The sequence below is a fragment of the Uloborus diversus genome, chromosome 6 (genome assembly GCF_026930045.1).
Source record: "Uloborus diversus isolate 005 chromosome 6, Udiv.v.3.1, whole genome shotgun sequence".
Taxonomy (NCBI): Eukaryota; Metazoa; Arthropoda; class Arachnida; order Araneae; family Uloboridae; genus Uloborus; species Uloborus diversus.
The window spans coordinates 43,960,023-43,979,375 of NC_072736.1; the positions used below are offsets into that span (position 1 = coordinate 43,960,023).

At 35.6% G+C, this 19,353-nt stretch overlaps 1 protein-coding gene across 1 annotated transcript in view; it reads left to right on the forward strand.

Annotated features, from left to right (window-relative positions):
- The window catches only part of LOC129224367 (uncharacterized), a 111,395-nt gene that overhangs the window by 37,984 nt on the left and 54,058 nt on the right, over positions 1–19,353 (forward strand). Inside the window, exons 2-3 of the mRNA XM_054858809.1 lie at positions 11,992–13,537; positions 16,538–16,674. Of these exons, the coding sequence (XP_054714784.1) occupies positions 11,992–13,537; positions 16,538–16,674 (1,683 nt within the window). The remainder of the gene's footprint in view (positions 1–11,991; positions 13,538–16,537; positions 16,675–19,353) is intronic.

Below are 19,353 nucleotides of genomic sequence, written 5' to 3' on the forward strand. Positions count from 1 at the left end.
GTTTCTTCCTTTGCCTTTCTTAAGAGATTTAATAAGTAAATAATATACACTTCAATCAATAAATCTAATTCTTCATTTTTTTTTTAAATAAAAGAAGACTTTTAACTACATAGTTGCGTAAAAAAATATAAATCATATTCTCCGCTACTAAAGGGCGAGAAAAAACATCATTCACATTCAATCATAATGGGGATGTTTTCTTCAGTCAAAAGTACTTCTTTTAGTCACTGAAATTGAGAGAATAAGCAAAAATAATAACATGGGCCCAAAAAATGCTTTCATTTTCTCAACAGTTATTTTTTAATTAAATTTTTAAAATGTCCGATTTTTCAAACAAGGCGTGGTTTTGATGACGTCACAAATGGTGCATTTTGGCGCATCTTAGTACAGTGTTTCCACGTTATGATAATCAAGAAGCGAATTAAACATTGCGCCTACGCTTGCTATCAACCATATCGTTGCCAATACACGTGAGTAAATATACGAATTAAATATTTTGCCCTATGAATGGCAACACTGAATAGCATTTCATCATTTGTGATGTCATCGGCAGAAATATAAACATTGAAAGCGCACCGATTTAAGTATTTTTTTTTTAAATATTAAACTTAAGCAAATTATTTAAAAAATGGTCAGCTCTTACGTTTTTAAACACGCTTTTTCAGAAAAGAATACTTTTAAATTTTTGAAAACTACCCCATTCAACTGTTCTAACTTATTTCTTTTTCCGTTGCCATTACAAAAAACAATAGATACCGCAGACGATAAATAAATAAAAAAAAATACAAAAATTATAATTATTGCAGACAATAATAAATAGCACAATTAAATATAAAGCACGGCAGACCATAAAATTACAAATGCAGTAATTTAGCAATGCTTTATTACAAAATTACATACGATCGTTCCGTGCAAACACTTTCTCGTTTATATTTCTGCTGCAGTGGTGTTGGACTGACGCTCGAAGTACACCATGATGTTTGTTAGATTACTATTGTACGTTCTATGCAGGAGCTGTACATTGAACCGAAGTAAGAAACGAATGTTTGGGGTACTTATAGTTCCGTTCCTGCTATCATAATTCAAAATTATTATTTGAGTGAATATGAATTTATTTAAAACTCTATATATTTCATCCGAATTATCCGAAAATCCGATAAACTAGGGCCGAATAAAAGAGGTCCTACAGTTCATACTAACACGAGACATGTCATATTACAGAGATTGGTTTTAATCAAAGCTTATACAAATATTTTATTTCTATTTTATTTTTTTTACGATGGGCTTTTTTTCTTTCCCGTTATGAAAACATAAACTGTATGCTTATAGTTTAAATTAGTTTTTGCATTTGATTTGTTTTAACTAAAAAACCAAAACTGAAGGGTCTATGAAATGTTTATAACCATGCTTCTTTTTGTGATACCGTAATACAAAGAAAATGTCTAAGTTTCATTGGAAAAAACAAATGTTCAAGTTCTATATGTCTATGTATTTTATTCAATTCTTTACTTACATATCAAGTTTTATTTTATCCTTAACTTCTATTCACAATGTGTATATAGATTGTTGTAAATAGCTCTAATGTTTCAACAATCAATAACAATGTTTATGAAGTGGCTCGTTTACTTAGTTTGTCAACCGTAACACAAACCTAAATAGAATACAATGCAATCCCCTATTTTACACGTTGAAACGCTTGAACTTTTTTTTTGAGGATGTTTTCAAAAACCATAGCATTTATTTCGTCTGTACAGGTTTTTCAATTCGTTGTTTCTGCTAGCATTTGCTAGGTTAGTTATCAGTGTAGAAGAAAACGTTCGCTTCGTCCAAGAGAAACGTACCGAAATTTGACTTCATATCACTAAATATTTATAATTGTTTTATTTTTTCTCTTCACTTAATTTTATTTTGCTTTTACTAAATAATTGAATAATATTTGAAATACTTAGAGAATAAGAACACAGTTCCCTTTTCTTACGTAGAAAAAGCTTTCATTTAAAAATATTCCAATAATCTGCTTAAAAATTGACTCCGCGTTCAAGTCTCAAAAAATCATGAACAGCGAAGTATTGTATACCTAGTTAATATGTTTTTTACTTTCTTTATTGCTTTCTTTCCTTTTATTTTTTGTAGGGTTTATAGACCAGTGTATGATCAATCCAGGGGTTAGTATCAAAAACCAGCTCAAACCATTTTTAAACATTTTACAGAACAGAGGAAAGTCGAAAACCATTTCATTCTCTGTCTACTAAGTTTCTCCAAAAAAAAAATCTTTCCGTTTAAATAAAATCAATGTACGACTTCATTTTTTTTTTCGCTTTCAAGTTCGTAACATTGTTAAACTATTTACAAATAAAAATAATTTTAAATCAGCTGATTCTGAAGTAAACCTGCCTCTTTTCTTTTTAGAAATTTTCATTCAAATTTCTATTAAATTTATATGGTATTTCGGTTTTATGCCAAAAATTTGCCTGTTGAATCAGAAAGGTGGGTAGATTAAGCAATTTTTTATAATATAATATTATTGTTGCTATCCTTACGCTCTTACACGGTCCCTGTGGTTAAAACATGGATCTTACTGGTTTTAGTAAAATGGGTTTTTGACCCAATCGAAAAAGATTCATTCCAAATAGCTTTTTTACAACGTCATATTATCGACAAAAAAGTTCTACTAATGGCTTTTATAGCTAACATAATTTGAATTCATAACGTCACAATTCAAATGAATGCCAGGGAGCTGGATGCCGGATGTTGTGTGCTGGATACTGTTTTCGCGTAAAAAGGATTTTGTTAAGTCGAGAAGGTCGTTTATAAATAACTCAAGTCTGAGGCACATGGACGCCTAGATTATAAGCGTAGAAAAATAAAATCAAAAGATGGACGTCATTCAACGGTCAATTGAAAATAATAACCATTTCGTGATTGCTCAAAAAGAGTAAAAAATTAACTGTTCATTCACCGCTGTCTGTTCTGTTTATTCAGTAGGCAGTCTACCCTACCCAGGTAGCACACGTAACATTTTAACGTTTCATAAACGTTTTAAAACGGTTGATGTAACGTTAACAACCATTTTAAAACGTTTATGAAACTATGTGTGCAACCTGGGTTTAACATATAAACATGATCATCTTGTGGCAGTTCCTCAATAAAACAACATTCAGGATAGCACTAAACCACCGCTCTCCAAATCTAAAAAGTAAAAGTCTGGGACCTCACGCCCAGGGATGGATCTCCATCCAAAAACTTCCCTTTCTCCCGTTTAATAGCAGCGAAGTCAAAGGTCAAGTTTTATTCCAGGGGGTAGCTCTTGGAATGCGCATAAAATGGGAAGTCACAATGTTGCTTGGAATGTTCTTTCAGGTACACCATTATTCATGCGGTAGTCAAAGTTGGAATTTTTTTCCAGCTGCTTTTTATTGCATTGAACAAGGTTTCATGATTAATGCAAGAGTCAAAAAGATACGGGCAACGTGAGTATCAGGATTACGTTAGATCTTTACTAATAATAAAGCAGAAAGTCTGTCGGGATCTCTATTTGTCAGGATCTCTCTCTGTCCGGATCTCTGTCTGACAGAATCTCTGTGACACGCATAGTGCCTAGACCGTTCGGCCGATTTTCATGAAGTTTGGCACAAAGTTAGTTTGTAGCATGGGGGTGTGCACCTCGAAGCGATTTTTCGAAAATTCGATGTGGTTCTTTTTCTATTCCAATTTTAAGAACAAAATGCATAAGACGGGCAAGTAAATTACGAAATTATCATAACGTGAAACCGTAACATGGGCACAAGCCAATTGGCGAGATACGAAATTATCATAACGTGGAACCGTAACATGGGTACAACCCAATTGGCGAGAAAATTCACCATACATTATTTGTAAATATACGGGCAAACCAAAATACCATTTTATTTTTCTATTACGGGCAAAGCCGTGCGGGTACCGTTAGTATATTAAATAATACAGTCGGACCCCGATTTAACGAATTCATCTGGACCGAAAGTTTTATACGTTAAATCGGGTTTATTCGTAATATCGGGGTGTGATTTTTTTTTAATGCACTTACCTTAATTTAAAACCCCTAATAAGCAACGGCGCAAAAATATCCATAGTTAAAAAGTTTACTTTTTATTCAGCATCCCACGACTTATTACACGCTAGTTAGTTTGAAATTTTAAACTACTGAGTTCTGGATGTTAGGACAATTTCCTTGATACTTGACTCGAAATATTTCTCTTTCGACTTTATGGAGAGAAAAAAATATCGTGTGTTTTGCAGCCTGCTGCAAGAGGTATGTTTTTACAGTTTTCAGGCCATGTAAAGCATTTGAAAAAGTAAGTTTTAATGGGAGTTTCACTATCGCTTTCAGCTTCGGAATCGCTATTGGTTGGTTGCTTCCTCGTCCTCGCCCGTCAAAAATTGCTGACTCAAAAAAAAAAAAAAAAAAAAAAGGCTTTTCTGCTTCGAACAATATGGATGTAACATTTAGAAAACAATCCAATATTTCCCAATTCAAATTAACAAATAAATAAATAAATAAATAAATAAATAAAAATAAAATAATTTTTGGCTGCAAAAATAATTCGTTATTTCGGGGTTTATTATTCGGTAAATAGGGGTTTTCGCCTTCATTTTAGTCGGGAAAAAAATTCGCTAAATCGTGAAATTCGTTAAATAGGGGTTCGTTAAATCGGGGTCCGACTGTATTTATTAATCGTCAAAAAGATCTTTTCACATTGAACTAAGAAGCATGTCTGCGTTAAAGAAATAGGTTGCTAAGCTGGAATTCGGAACTTTCTGCCAAAAATCACGTAAGATATGAATAAGAGAATATATTTTGCTCAATATAACGTAAAAAGCTAAAAGTTTCATAGGCATCACTATTAAAAATGGCTCGAAAAAAAAAAAGAAAGAAAACTTCACAAAATCACTTAAAACAAGAAGTTCCGTCCAGAACTAAGCGAGCCTACTTTTCTGTATTTCAATCACGATTTTCTGGTATATGATCAACATTCTAAAAATTAGCTACAATTGCAAATTGTTTCAAACATAACTTATTAACATTTTAAGCTTATTTCTAGAAATAAAATATGTCTCGCTCATTAAAAGAAATAGATGCGTGAAAATTTAAAAACGAACAAATAAAGTAGTCGTACCTTTTAAACAAAGCAGCTAATATATTACTTCCCATTAAAAAAGTCTTTTATCGCTTTCAAAAAGAATTAAAAATAATAAGTTCATTAAAATAAATACTTCCTTCAAAAAAAAATCGTTTGGTTTTCCCCTGTTGCCGAAAAATAATTTTAAAAAATAATAAACTTTCAAAAATAAAAAAACAACAATAAAATGTTATATTGTTGTTAAACATTTTAACTCTTTGTGTTAAAAACTAAAGGATTCCTAATTTCTCCGTCAGAAAGTGAATACATAACTGAAAATAACTCGGAGTCGGTGTCGAAGACTTAATAACTCCAAGAGTCAGAGTCAGTCATTTTCCCTCCGTGTCTAATTTTTTGTCAAAGCTACGGAGCCAAAGTCGGAGTCGGGGAGTCGGAATCCGACTAATTTTCTGGCACAGGAGTCGGAGTCGGAGCCAGGTGCCCAAAAATTGGGAGCTGGTTGTCAAAAGCTATTTCCAACAAAATTTGTTTGAAGTAAATTCGCCTTTTAGTTCGGGATCAATACTGACTTTTAGTTTTCCCGTAGGCACTAATGTTAAGGGATTTAAACTGTTCAAAATTGAACGGAAAATTGTTCAAATCTACAAGATATTGTCTATGTTACATGTTTTTCTTCAAGATATTTTTCTAACAAAGTTTGTTTGAAGCAAATTTGCCTCTAAGTTTTTGGCATTTATAATTGCCTTGAATTTCCTAGTAAGCGCTAATGTTAAAAATTGTTCAAATTGTTACGAAAAATTGTTCAAATCAAAAAGTGAAATATGACGTTGAGGTGTTCTCGCCGAGATCTTTCGAACCAAGAAAAGTTGATTCGAATCGGACTACTCACTCAAAAGTTATTAAGGGAGTGGAGGGGGACACAGACAGGCCGACACAGTTTCCCCCACCTCAATACCCTACTTTGCAATTTCTAATTTTTCGATATTTATTTAATTATTTTATTTATTTGTGACTTTTTTTTTTCGTTTTTCGCGATATTTTAAAAATGCACTCAGCCTTCTTTCATGCTTTTTTTTTTTCTTCTTTTTCTGACTTTTACTGGGAAAGTAGGCTAAAAATTATTTCGAATTTCTAAGCTAGTGAAAAGAAAGTTACTTGTGTTTAACTCAAAAATACTTATAATTCGTAAAAAAATATGAACGAGGTGTTGCAAACAAGCGATTCAAGAAGTCAATTGCATATGTTAAACTTAAAACGAATTCGTGTTGTTCGGAAATGATTGCGAATTAATTATGTACATTTTTTTTCATTCGAGCACAAATAAAGTAATTTCAGAAGGAAAACAACTTTAACTGTTTAACTTACTATGAATTCACATTTTTTGTGAAGAAATAGAGCTGTGTGGGAACCAAGTTAAATAAGGAGTTCGCAACGCCACCTTTATAGTAATATTCACTATGTAGTTGATTCCAGTTCAAAAATACATGTCATTCATTCATTAACTAATTTGAAGAAAAAAATTTGAATAATCAAATAGAAAATATTTCACCAAAAAAATATTTTAACTCTCCTCATGAATGGGGCGAAGACAATATTTTCCATTTTTATTTGAAGGTTAACATTTACTCTCAAAAACTCAAAAATGAAAAATAATATTTTAATGCACGTGTACGACACGTGCATTAAAACGTGTATATTTTTGTGGAAGGGTGCTGGTCGATGAGAGGATGTCGATATCTAAGCGACATGACTTCATTACTAATAATAAAGCTGAAAGTCTGTGTCTCTGGATGTCTGGATTTCTGTGTTTCTGGATCTCTGTATGTCTGTTACGCGCATAGCGCCTAGACAGTTCGGCCAATTTTTATGAAATTTGGCACAGAATTTGTTCGTAACATAGAGGTGAGCGCCTCGAAGCGATTTTTAGAAAATTCGATTTTGTTCTTTTTCTATTCCAATTTTAAAAACATTTACCGAGGAAATTATCGTAACGCGGACAAGTAAATTACCAAATTATCATTACGTGGAACCGTAACATGGGTGAACAAATTAATATAGCAAATTGGCGAGAAATTCATCGTCCATTATTTGTAAATATACAGGTGAACCAAATGACCTTTTAATTTTCTACTACGGGCAAAGCCGTGCGGGTGCCGCTAGTACTAAATAAGACAACTGTTCGCACATGTTTATTCCATCGCTTATTCACAATTCAAATAAACTGTAGTAGGCGCTGGAATCTCTGTCCTATGTATGCTGCACTTACACGTGTCAAATCAGACATCTGCTTTATACGCGCCAAATTGTAATATTTTACCTCTTTGGCTAACTTCTTAAATGCCCGCATGGTGGCGTATCCAAGCTCTAGAACTGCGAATAACGTTCTTAATGCAATAAAACAGAATACACGTTGCGTGGTTAAAAAAAATCGTCTGGATAAAATCTTCTGCGTGGCGTTTATTCATTTCAATCCTAAGAACTCAAACAGCAGAACTTCAGTTAAAGTTAAATTCTCAGCAACAAGTTTTAATATAAAACGCATTGTTATTTCTTTTACTTGCTGTACTTTTCAAAACAATTTCGATTTTTTTTTTTTTTTTTTCACTTTGATGAAATGTTAGTAAACCTAACTATTTCACTTTGCCCTATATTCCGCTATTGTTTTTCCTCTAAAACTAATTTAGCTTGATAGTAAATGTAGCACAAACTCGAATCGTTTCAGTAAATCAAATATAAATTCAAATTTAAAAACAAAACTGAAGAAAATTAAATTGTTGAATGGAAGCGTATACAATCTATTATCCATATCCATTATGGGCAAAAATTTTTCTTTAATATTTTCTATACTTGCTATTCAATGCTATGAGCATACAAATACGGAAGTAAAATTAAGCAAGACTCATCCTAAGACATTTAATCGGAAATATTTAATTGATCCAAAACTAAAGATACCTTCAGTTCGTCGACAATCTTTTTTAAGTATTAAACTGTTGCAATACGGATAAAGTATTGCATTTCTGACATGAAATTAGGTTTCCAGGTGGGCTATTGAAAATATTTGTTTCGGAAATTCTTTTCCAGTTTTCCTTAATTAGTTGACATTACAAATTGGAACAGTGCGGGTGTTACTCGGTCATCCGGGTGTTTATTTGGACATTCCCACCTGGAAGTAGGTTAGTTATTGCTGCGGTTTTTTCTCTCTCAATTTCTTTTTCTATCCACCGAACGAGGAAGTTAAGAAAAAAAACAGTCTCCTACAAGAAAAGGCTCTTCTCATATCATGGTCTGCTGCTTTCCTATAATAAAAAAGGAAAGGTACAGTTTCTCGCTTTCTTGTAAACTTCCAGATCTGAAAGGTGATCTTTAAAGAGGGTCAGAACAGTCTCTGGTGACTTGATAAATTATGTTTTCGCAATGTTTAATCTGAATCTTTGATAGAAAATGTAACGCACAAGCGAAGAGAGTTTAATTTCTTTTTCCAATCTTGTCTGGTGTATCTTTCTTTACTGTGTTTATTACTTCTGAACCAGCCTGATATTTCTTGAGAGTTTCGTGCGCTTTTTCTCAGAAAATATCCCTGGTCATCACTTTGATTTTTACAGTTAAATCTTTACCCTTTATTTCCAGACGTTATAGTTAGCTATCTTAATTTATGCTAGTTAAATTTTGATAGCTTCTCTTCTACATTGGGCCCCACTTTTTTGTTTTTTCTTCTTCATCTTCGTCATTTTTTTTTTTTTTTTTTTGAATATTAGCCCTGTAAATATATATATAAAAAGAGAAGTGTTTGGGAGATTAACTAGTAATATAATAAGGATAAAGCAGTGAGACAGTTTACCATTTTGGCATTTAAACATAAAAGAAAACAAGTTCTATGGCATTTACTTCATTTAAATACTGTCAAGATTCTGAGTACACCGAAATATTTACTTACGTTTTTCTGTCAAACTGTTTTCATTCTTAAAATAAATAAAATGCACTTTTTTGAATGGAGCATTTGAAAAACTGAACGTCTAAATATTTACCTTGCATTTCATGTAATATCTTCTCTAATAAAAAAAAATCAAAATTTCTGTATTATGAACAAAAATATTTAATTCCAACCACTTTGAGGATGAAGAACATGAATATGGCCCCGGGTTTTTTTTTTGGTCAACTCTTAGTTTCAAGATATACAGCGTATCTCCATTTAACCTGCCAGACTTCCATTTTCGCAAACATTAGTCTTAGATGGATATTTCCAATTGCCAAAATGGTTTAAATTAGATGGAGAGCTAAGATATTGAAAATTAGAAGCGAAAAAAGAATTTTGTGCAAAATTACGAAATCTAACTTTTTGCATGGTCCCCAAGTCCCCTGCATTGCATTTAGGGACAAAAACATTTCGAACACAAAAAATTTGATATTAGTACGACCAATATTGACCGAAATATGACACGCAGCGTTTTGTGATTTAAAATACTTCGTACTTGCAGTCAATTATACCTTTCTAAAGGAGATATAGCGGATACAATGGTTTAAAACTAGATGTATGCATAGAGCACATTTTTTCAAACTGTACGAACTTTGTAGTGTATTTTTGCGTATCATAGCATAAAATATTTGTTTTTCATTAGCAATAGAAAATAAAAGTATTTTGTTTCTTTACTCAACAAACAGTCATTCTTCTGAAAAGGCGATAAGTTCCAATCTCATCTTTTGCATGGTTCCTTAAAACTTTGAAATCGAATACCTGCTTGAGTCTTCGTCGCAAATGTTTCAACCTTTCTGTGTTGGAATTATTTTTCAATAGAGATAATTTCCTTAAATATAAATTAGGGGACCTAAGATCCACATAAAATGTTAGATTTCGTATTCTTTCACCAATTTTCTTTTTCGCTTCAAAATTTCAATATCTTTAATCTGCACCATATTTTGACCATTTTTCCAATTGGAAGAATGCATCTAGGAATAACTCTTCTAAAAATAGAAATTTTAATTAAAATGGGACACGCTGTAAATTCGCATGTACTAATAGAACTTCTCCTTTTAATCCCTTATTTGTGTAATTAGTTACTCTGGGATTTTTTCTTTTTCAATTTTCGTATATTAGCAACTTTTGGGGCACCTCTTTGTCATTCCAAAAGTAGCCTGCAAGCATGTATGAATTACACTTCCTCTGATACTTTATTTAAATTTCTAAAATGTCTTGATGGAAGCACAGCCCGTGCTCATTACTCACAATTTTGCAACAGCTTGGAAAGTCGAGATGCGAGCCCCAAAAAGTGTTTTAAGACACACATTACAACTTAGCTATTGGTATTCAAGTTCGTTGGTATGTGAAGTACTAGTGTTTCGAAATTTCCCCCTTTTGTATAATTAGTTCCTGTTCAGCAAAGAAATGAGAGCTATTATACCTTTTAAACCTGGAGTGGCCAAACCATGTCACGCGGGCAACATATGAACCATCAAGAGCTATGTTGTGGTTCGCGGAGCTTGTTCAATATTGTTTGATAAATTATCAATCAAATCATTTGAAAAATCTCCATGATCATTTAAAAACCATCATCTTTTACCTGCATTTGGAACACTATTCGTTGTAAACGTGAACAAATTGCCAGGAAGGTTGCAATAAGAGACATGGGCACTAAAGGTCAGTGTGACCTTCCAAAAATTGCTTTATTCGGCAAATTTTACCTGACGATTCGGCAAAATTATTATCATTCGGCTAAATTTGACGTTCGATTCGGCAACATTATCATCATTCGGCGAAATTTGGAATGGCATTGGGCGAAAATATCATCATTCGGTGAAATTTGGTATTCCATTCGGCAAGACTTGGAGTTCCATTGCGCAAATTGCGAATTTCCGCCCTCCCTGGTAAGAGTATTGTGAATTGAGTTGTGATACGCAGTCAAAAGAGAAATTCCTTCAAGTTGCTTAGACAAAGGTTCTAAAATACACATTTGGACTAAAATAAATATCCTCGGTCACTAGCGCAGTCAGAGTTAACCTTCTGGGAGGAAGAGAAGTTGGTCACAACACTTCCTTGTGTATATAATCTTCTGCAGCATTAGAACTGACAATATTTGTAAAAATCCAAAAGTTCTGTGGCAGCTGACTCCCTTCTCTCCTCCCCCTTCAATGCATCACTGCCCTCAGTTTTACAAACATGCTGTATCATTGATTTCGTTGTTTGGAAGCATTTATGCCATATGAACAGCTTTTTAATCTTATGAAACTCTTCAAGTCACAGCTGGAAACCTCAACTACTGATGCTCATTTGGACAATTGTTATTTGCGTGTAGCGACAGTGAGAACTTCAGTCACAGTAAAATAAAAGATTTAAAACTGTTTAATAAATATGGGTTATGTTTTGTTTCATTTTCTTAGAAAAATCTCATCTGCTGGGAAGAGACGATACGCGCGAACTGTAACAGACTCGCTTATTTAATTTTTTAATTAAAAAAAAAATGTGCGGCCCGGCGAGAAATATCAGATCTCTGATAATTGGCACGACTTTTTAATTATGCTCGCCACTCATGTTTTAAACATCATATTTGTTTATGCCATATCGAAATGAATATAAGTTGACCATGTTTCACTCAATGCGAAAAAAACGTATTTCTAACATTTTCCAATTGTTAGAAGAACGGGTTTCTTCAAATATCTCAAAAAGTCATTTCTGCAGCAGATACTGCCATTTATCTGCTCACGACAGAATAGGTTTCGATCATAATCTGGTGTAATCGAAGGTAGTATGATTAGAATGACTTTTTAACACTAATCTTTTGTTTGGTTTGGCTATTTGTCACTAAATTACATTGACGTCATTGTTTTAATAAATAAAACGAGTGACATCATACATAACATCTAAACTTTCCATCTATTACAGGAATAAAAGAACATGCTTCCAGTAACAATGTGCACGACAAATATCAAGCCATACGCCACAGAAGTCCTCGGGAAATCCGGAAGACGGAGAGGGAAGGGCGTCTCTTGTACCATGCACCAGAAGAATCTCAAGATCAGAGGAAGATGCTGTTGTTCCAAAACCGACCGAGAGAACCTTTGCATGATATGTACAGGAAAGGCTTTTCGTACCTGCACGTGCCAGATTTTCATCGGGAACCCGTAGAAGAAAGGGCGCCACGACGTAATGGCGGAAACCAATCCATTGATGACATCATTAGCGGAATTATCCACCTGCTGGGTGGAGATGTTCTTGTCACTAGACCAGACACTGGTCCCCAATCCGTCCTATTTCCGTCATCGCCACGACCTACCAGGATTAATGATAGGGGCCCTGCGCATTTCGATACTTCTCGTGACAAAACTACGCCAGCCAGCCCGGTTGTGGATATTTCGCCTACATCTGTGATACCTGCTGACTCTGAGCTTTCTTCTCATCGTCTGATGTTTCCGGATGATACTGATGTGAGTAGAATTCTGGGGTTGATCAATGATACGCTGCCAAAGAGAAATACTTCTTTGCCAGATTCCTCAGTTTCGCCACCTTTCATCGGCGATGAAAGTAATATCACATCCGGTCATTTGGAAATTATTGAAATTGTGCCGAGTGGAGCAAGTCAGAGACATCGCACATCGGACTCGCCGAAAACGAAGCCAACCGCTACTCAAAGTACGCAAATCATTCCTACAGAAGTTTTGACTGAACTAGACAAAAATGGACACACTTTTATAGAAACTGTGGTAACGTCGGGAGCAAATGACGCTTCTTCAGTCCGAAATCGCACAAAGACAATACCTGGAGTTGTTTATGTAGACATTCCTGAGCATTCCCCCAGCAATCGTACAGATATTCCTATTCTGCTGCCATCGACAAACGTTGTTCCTTCTCCCGCCAACGTATCTCATGGTGATTCGACTCCATCGGGGCCTATCACGGAATGGTTACCTATTCCAAAGCCACCCGAACGAGGGCCGAATTTTTCATCCAACTACATCCCTATGTCTGATGAGCCCGTGATCATTACACGTCCTCCAGACAGTTTCGAAATCACGATTACTCGTCAAATGTACAGTAACGAAACTCATAGTGTAGCGGCTGTGCCGACTTTCACCAGCATTTTCACTCCACCCGATGTAACATCATCTACTGATATTTCCGTGTCCATTGTTGCAACGCAAGTAGATATCATCTATGGAAGACCAACCATATCGAAAGGGGGTCTACCGGGCCCTCCACTACCGCCAACAGGAAGGCCCCATGTCTTTCCTGTAGATATTGGCGAAGTAAGACCCTCTATTCGCCCAAACGTATATCCTAGGCCACGGCCACCAGACATAGGGCCACCAGGAGGTGGACCACCTAAATTTGGAAATGGATTGAGACCTTTGCCAGTGCCTCGACCAGGAGGGAACGGCATTTTAAGGAAACCACCACCATTTAGGCCTCCTCCTCAACTTCCAGAAATAAGGTAATGTTTTACTTAGTACCTTACTTACATTATTTTATAAGGAAGTGTACCTTATTTATTAATTTTGTTTTTAAATTTATACATAAGAAAACGCTTTTGTCTTTTTTTCTATTTTTAATGGGACTGCGTTAGACTATTTAGACTTTTCCAAACCTAGAGCGATCCCACGATACGGCATCCAGTCTTTCCAAGTGCCGCCATTAAAGAACAGATATGAATGATACAGCTTTTTGTACTTTTTTTTAATTACACATTTCATTTCTTTGTATCCCTACATATTAAAAAAAAAGTAACGTTAAAGGAATTTTGAAAGGATATCTGTGACTGTCCCGCGTTCGAAACTCCCCACAGTACCTACAACCTTGAAATTTGGTACAAAATTACTTCGGACACTAAGGGTTAGCACATTGGAAGTTTTTTTTTTTTTTTTTTTTTTTTGAGCATTGCTTATTGTTCTCACTTGATGGTTTTGATGTTCCTATGATTTTATTTTTCCCCCGCTTCTCTCTGCAGCGTCACCGTCGACCGGCCCCTCCCGATGCTGCTCCTCAGGAGAAAAGTCTCCAGGTTGCGTCGATATCCTACACACACACGCATACATACACACACCTACACACTCACTTCTACATACAAACACCTTCACACACACACGAATACATAAACACACGATCACACACCTACACACACACACACACCATCACACTCACATCTACACACACACTCGTGATTGCGAAAAACATAATTTGAATACAAGATGTTAAAATTCAAATTATTTTTATTTCTTTTTAACTTTAGTTTTCTTTTTTTTTTTTTTTTGAGTTAATTTTTTAAGCTAAAATTTCACACAAATTAACCTACTTAAAAAAAAAGTTCCTCACACCTCTTAACATTCAATGTCATTTGAAAGAAATTTGATTTTGCAAAAGATGAAGGGGGGGGGGGGGGGGAATTTTCTCAATTACTTGGAACAGGATATATAATTTTTTGAGCGACCATTAAAACATTACTTACCTGAGCATTACATTTCCCTGTAAGTGATTTCCACACAATTTTCTCCACTGCGTATGTTTAACAGGTTCTACAATGAGAGAACTTTTAAGTTCGGTTTAATTTAAACGAAGCAGTAGGATATTCATTATCTGTTTCCGACTTATCATTGTTGTAATAATTTGCTTCGCTTTTCATATTTTCTTTACTTGCATATTGCACATCGCAATTTTCCGCCATTTCGTTTATGCATAACTTTTTCATAATTTTAATGTTCGAGGTCAAAGAAACTAATCTAAGTAAAAATGACGAAGAAGATTTAGGAACACCTTAAGTTTTGTGATTCATTTTATTTATTTTTACAAAATATACATTGATTAACAACATTTTGAACTCAAAATTTTACTATTTTTATTAACGTTTAAATTATATCATACTGTCTGACCATTGATTATATGGAAAGGTTAATATCCGGTTTATAGGCGGAAATGGAAGTATCTATTAGTTTATAGGGGTGTTACTTGGTTTGTTACAGATGTGCGCTTTTGCCTCTCTATTATTTAGCCCCAGTTTTGTAAAAATGAAAATTTGCTCACGCCGGCAATACTTTTTCAATCAAAAGTATATTCGATCTATATTCTCACTACAAAAACTAATTAATTTATTTTTCCACAACAAAGGATTAAGTTTACCATTTTGCTTTTACATTCCTGAGCGAAATGAAAGCATTTTATTTTCTTTTTGTTGTTTCGATAGTAACTATTTTTGTTTCCCCTAATTTTATTTTAGAGATTGCAATAAATGAATAAGGCACTAGTGACATTATAAAAAGCGTGTACATCAATGTCCCCCGTCACTATTTTTTCTTCTCCCCTGCTCGATTCATTCAGATGAAATGGTCTTTACTTGGCCGATCGTCAAATTACATACAATCCGTGGTCAAACTGTACGTACTTTAACAATTGAAATTGTATCAAATTTTTGAGCGTGAAGTTCAACTTGTATACTTTGCTTCATAAACCAAAATCAAGTTTGGTGATTTTTGGGTTGACTCAAGGGTGCCCATGCTCCCAGGAGCAAATGAGCCCCCCCCCCCCTCAAAGAAAATACCCTTCAAAACATCCCCGTAAAAAATTCAGCATGCCCCCCCCCCCCCCTGCCTCAGTTAGGTATCCCCGCGTTGGCTCCCTTTTCATTTCAAATTGAGGATTTACGTTTTGTTCCAGGCTTTTCTTCACAGAACGATTCCTCCTTAATTTTACTTTCTGTGTCACAAAGTCTTGATTATAAAATTTGAGTCCATATTTCCGGGGTGTATCAAATAGGCCCCTTAATTATGCAGTTGATTTTTTTTTTATTTATTTTATTTATTTTTTTTTTAATTTTGTGTGTCAAACTGCACAAATCCGGTGTTTGGCAGCAATGAGGTTGTTTCAATCAGTCAAATGTATTACTTTTTTTCACTGAAGTTGACAAAATGAGCAAATAATAATAATAATAATAATAACATGGAGCCAGAGGAAAATCTTTTATTTTCAAAACGTTTAATTTTTAACTAATTTTTTTAAATGTCCGATTTTTTAAATAAGGCTTGGTCTTTATGACGTCACAAGTGATGCACTTTGGCGCGCTGAATGCTTAGGCTTCGCTGTTTACCGCGTTTTCACGATATGATAATCAAGAAGCGAATTAAATATTGCGCTCTACGCTTGCTATCTACCATATAGTTGCCAGTACATGTGAGTAAAGGAGCGAATTAAATATTGCGCTCTGTGCTAATGGTGAATGACATTTCATCACTTGTAATGTTATGCGCAGAAGCGGAAAAAATAAAATTAAATCTGCGCAACGATTAAAATCTTTTCTGAAAAATATTAAAGTTTGTCAAATTATTAAAAACATTATCAAATCTTATGTTTTTAAGCATGCTCTTTTCAGGAAAAAATACTTTTGAAATTTTGGAAATGACCCCGTTGCAACCAAGTCTTTTTTGACGTGTCGCTTTCTTTTCAGGATTGATACATGTGTTGTTGGCGATGATTCCACATGCGACATCCAGCTGAAGGAACACTGCCGAACTGAGAGAGGAGTCAGCTCTTGTCTATGCCGACCCGGCTACGGAAGGGTGGTTGATCGAGGCCCGTGCACACGTGAGTGATAAGTGTCAGGTGTATGCTTATTAATCGGAATGTCACTCTTTCAAAAAATTAACATTTGGAAAATTGTAAAAAACGAGAAAAGATGTGCATACTGTTTGTATTTTTGCCAAGTAGAATGACTGACATATTTAATTGACAAAAAAAAAAAAAAAAAAAAAAAAGATAGGAATTTTTTAATGCAATATTTTAAAAACCCTAATCCCTTCTCCACCCCATTTTTCAAGATGTCAAATTTTTATTTAATAAAACGTGAAAATACGTTTGACTTAATTTTTGTGTTGCGCACTTGGTTACATATATACTGCTCGACATTGAAAATGCAACACCAAGTGCAACACCAGTGTTCAGAAATTTATGCAAATTTTAGAGTAGAAGTACATCACTGAGTTATGTAAATGCTGTGAAATGATCAGCTCTCCGATGCACGTGAAGTAAGAAATAAGGGATAGAACTTGCAGAATGAGCAATATTCGTGTCGTTATTTCTGAATGGAGAATTATCGAAGAAATTTTGTTTTTGTCTTGGAGGATACGTGTAACACGAGAGAATGCCAGACCGCCGTCACCGAAGGCACTTCCAGCACATAGACGATTTTACGAGGGGTACGGTGATCGAACTGAGAAGGGGAGGTTGGTCCGTACGTCAAATCGTAGCTGATACCCACATGGATGCGAGCACGGTGCATCGGCTGTGCCGAAGATGGTTGGAACACGAATTGTGGCAAGATTGAGGGGTGCAAGGACAGCCAGAGTGACGTCAGAACACGTGGATCGACGCATCCACCGACAAGCTGTAACAGACCCACAAGTCACTTGTTCCTCGATTCTGCAGCAGTTTCAAGATACACTGAATGTTCACGTGTCAACCAGAACCATTTCCCGTCGTTTGGTCGAACGTGGTCTGCAATCACGGCGTCCGCTAAGACGATGCCATTGACCCCACAACATAGAGAGCAACGTTTAGTATGGTGCCGGACTAGAGCGACATGGATGACAGAATGGCAAAATGTTGTGTTCTCAGATGAATCTCGCTTCTGTTTATCCGGTGGTAGTCGCCGTATATGTGTGTGGCGTCGACGTGGTGATAGATCTAATCCGGCAGTAACTGTGGAACGTCCCACCGCACGACAACGTGGCATAATGGTTCGGGACGCAATTGCGTACAATTCCATATCACCTGTAGTTCGTATTTAGGGCACTATGACGGCCCAACGATACTTGGATAATGTGCTGCGGCCGGTGGCAATCCCTTAATTTCAAGGGCTACCTAATGCAATTTTTCAGCAGGATAACACCCGACCACACAGTGCTCGCACTGCCAACATGCTCTCCAAGGCACACAGATGCTTCCCTCGCCACCATACTCTCCTGACCTGTCACCAATCGAACATGTGTGGGATGTGATTGGACGCCGTTTGCAGACTCGGTCCCTGCCTCGTTCAGAAGACGAACTGTGGCAAATGGTGCAAAGGGAATGGAGAGCCATCCCTCTGGACACCATCCGCACCCTTATTGACTCTGTGCCTAGACGTGGTCCTACATCCTTTTCTCCGCACGCACCCCACCTCTTAGCCGTAGGCCTTAGGTTCCACCGCCCGGGGGGTCCGCGTAGCGGGCCCCCCGCACCCGACGCCGTTCTCGCTCTGTATTCTGCCAATCATTTTGAAATTAAGATCGTTTATTATTCCTTGCTGTCTCAGTCTTTTTTTCAAATTTCATCACTTTCTGACTACTCCTTCTTGGTGTTGCATTTTCAATGTCGAGCGGTGTATATAGGGTGCTTGAGAAAGAGCTCCCCTTCATTGAAATGATATAACTGCACAACCGTGTGAGAAAGAAAGGTGAAACAAGCGGTATGTTGCACCAATGCTCTGGAATTTTTTATACACCGGTTTTCAAAAATAGTTTAAAAATTCAGAGAGCGCTGCATTTAAATGTTTTTTAATTGGTGTATGAAAATGCCTGCTGAACACAGGTCAAATCTCATTGCGATGGGTTCGATGTGGCCACCTTTCACAGCAGTAATATGACCATTTGACTGCATAATGTTGCAGCTGTGGCTGTTGGTAGAGACTATCCGCCCACCTTAATTGATTCCATTTATAAAAATCTTTGCAAAAAATCTCAAAATCTTCGTTCTTAATAGAACTTTGACCACTAAGAATTTAGTTGTTCTGCCTTTCTTCCCTGGTATTGGTTTTCAGGTTGCTAAGATTCTGAAGCGATTCCATTCAAAAGTGGTGTTTTCTCCCATTAATGAACTTTTGTTCTCTTCTCTTAAAGATTCCATTCACCCTATCAATTGTTGTGGGATCGATAAAAATGTTTGCAATTGCGGACTTGGATACATCGTACAGATCCGCCGTTCTTTGAAATTTCGCTTAAAATAGGCTTGCCAGACGTCCCGGTTTTCAAACAAAATCCCGGCGTCCCAGCCAGTTTTCTTTACGTCCCGGAAAAAGATAAATTTGATAACAAATTATCAAAAATAATTAATTGTGACGGATTATTTAGGATAATTACTTTTTCATTTGTAACATTGCTTTGTAATAATACCAGATTAGCTAGTGAGATTTTAACAACAAGATTAAAACCAAAAAAAAACTGCCTAAAAAGTCCTATAAAATAAAAAGTACATCTAAATATTGTTTAATGTTTTACTCCACATTCC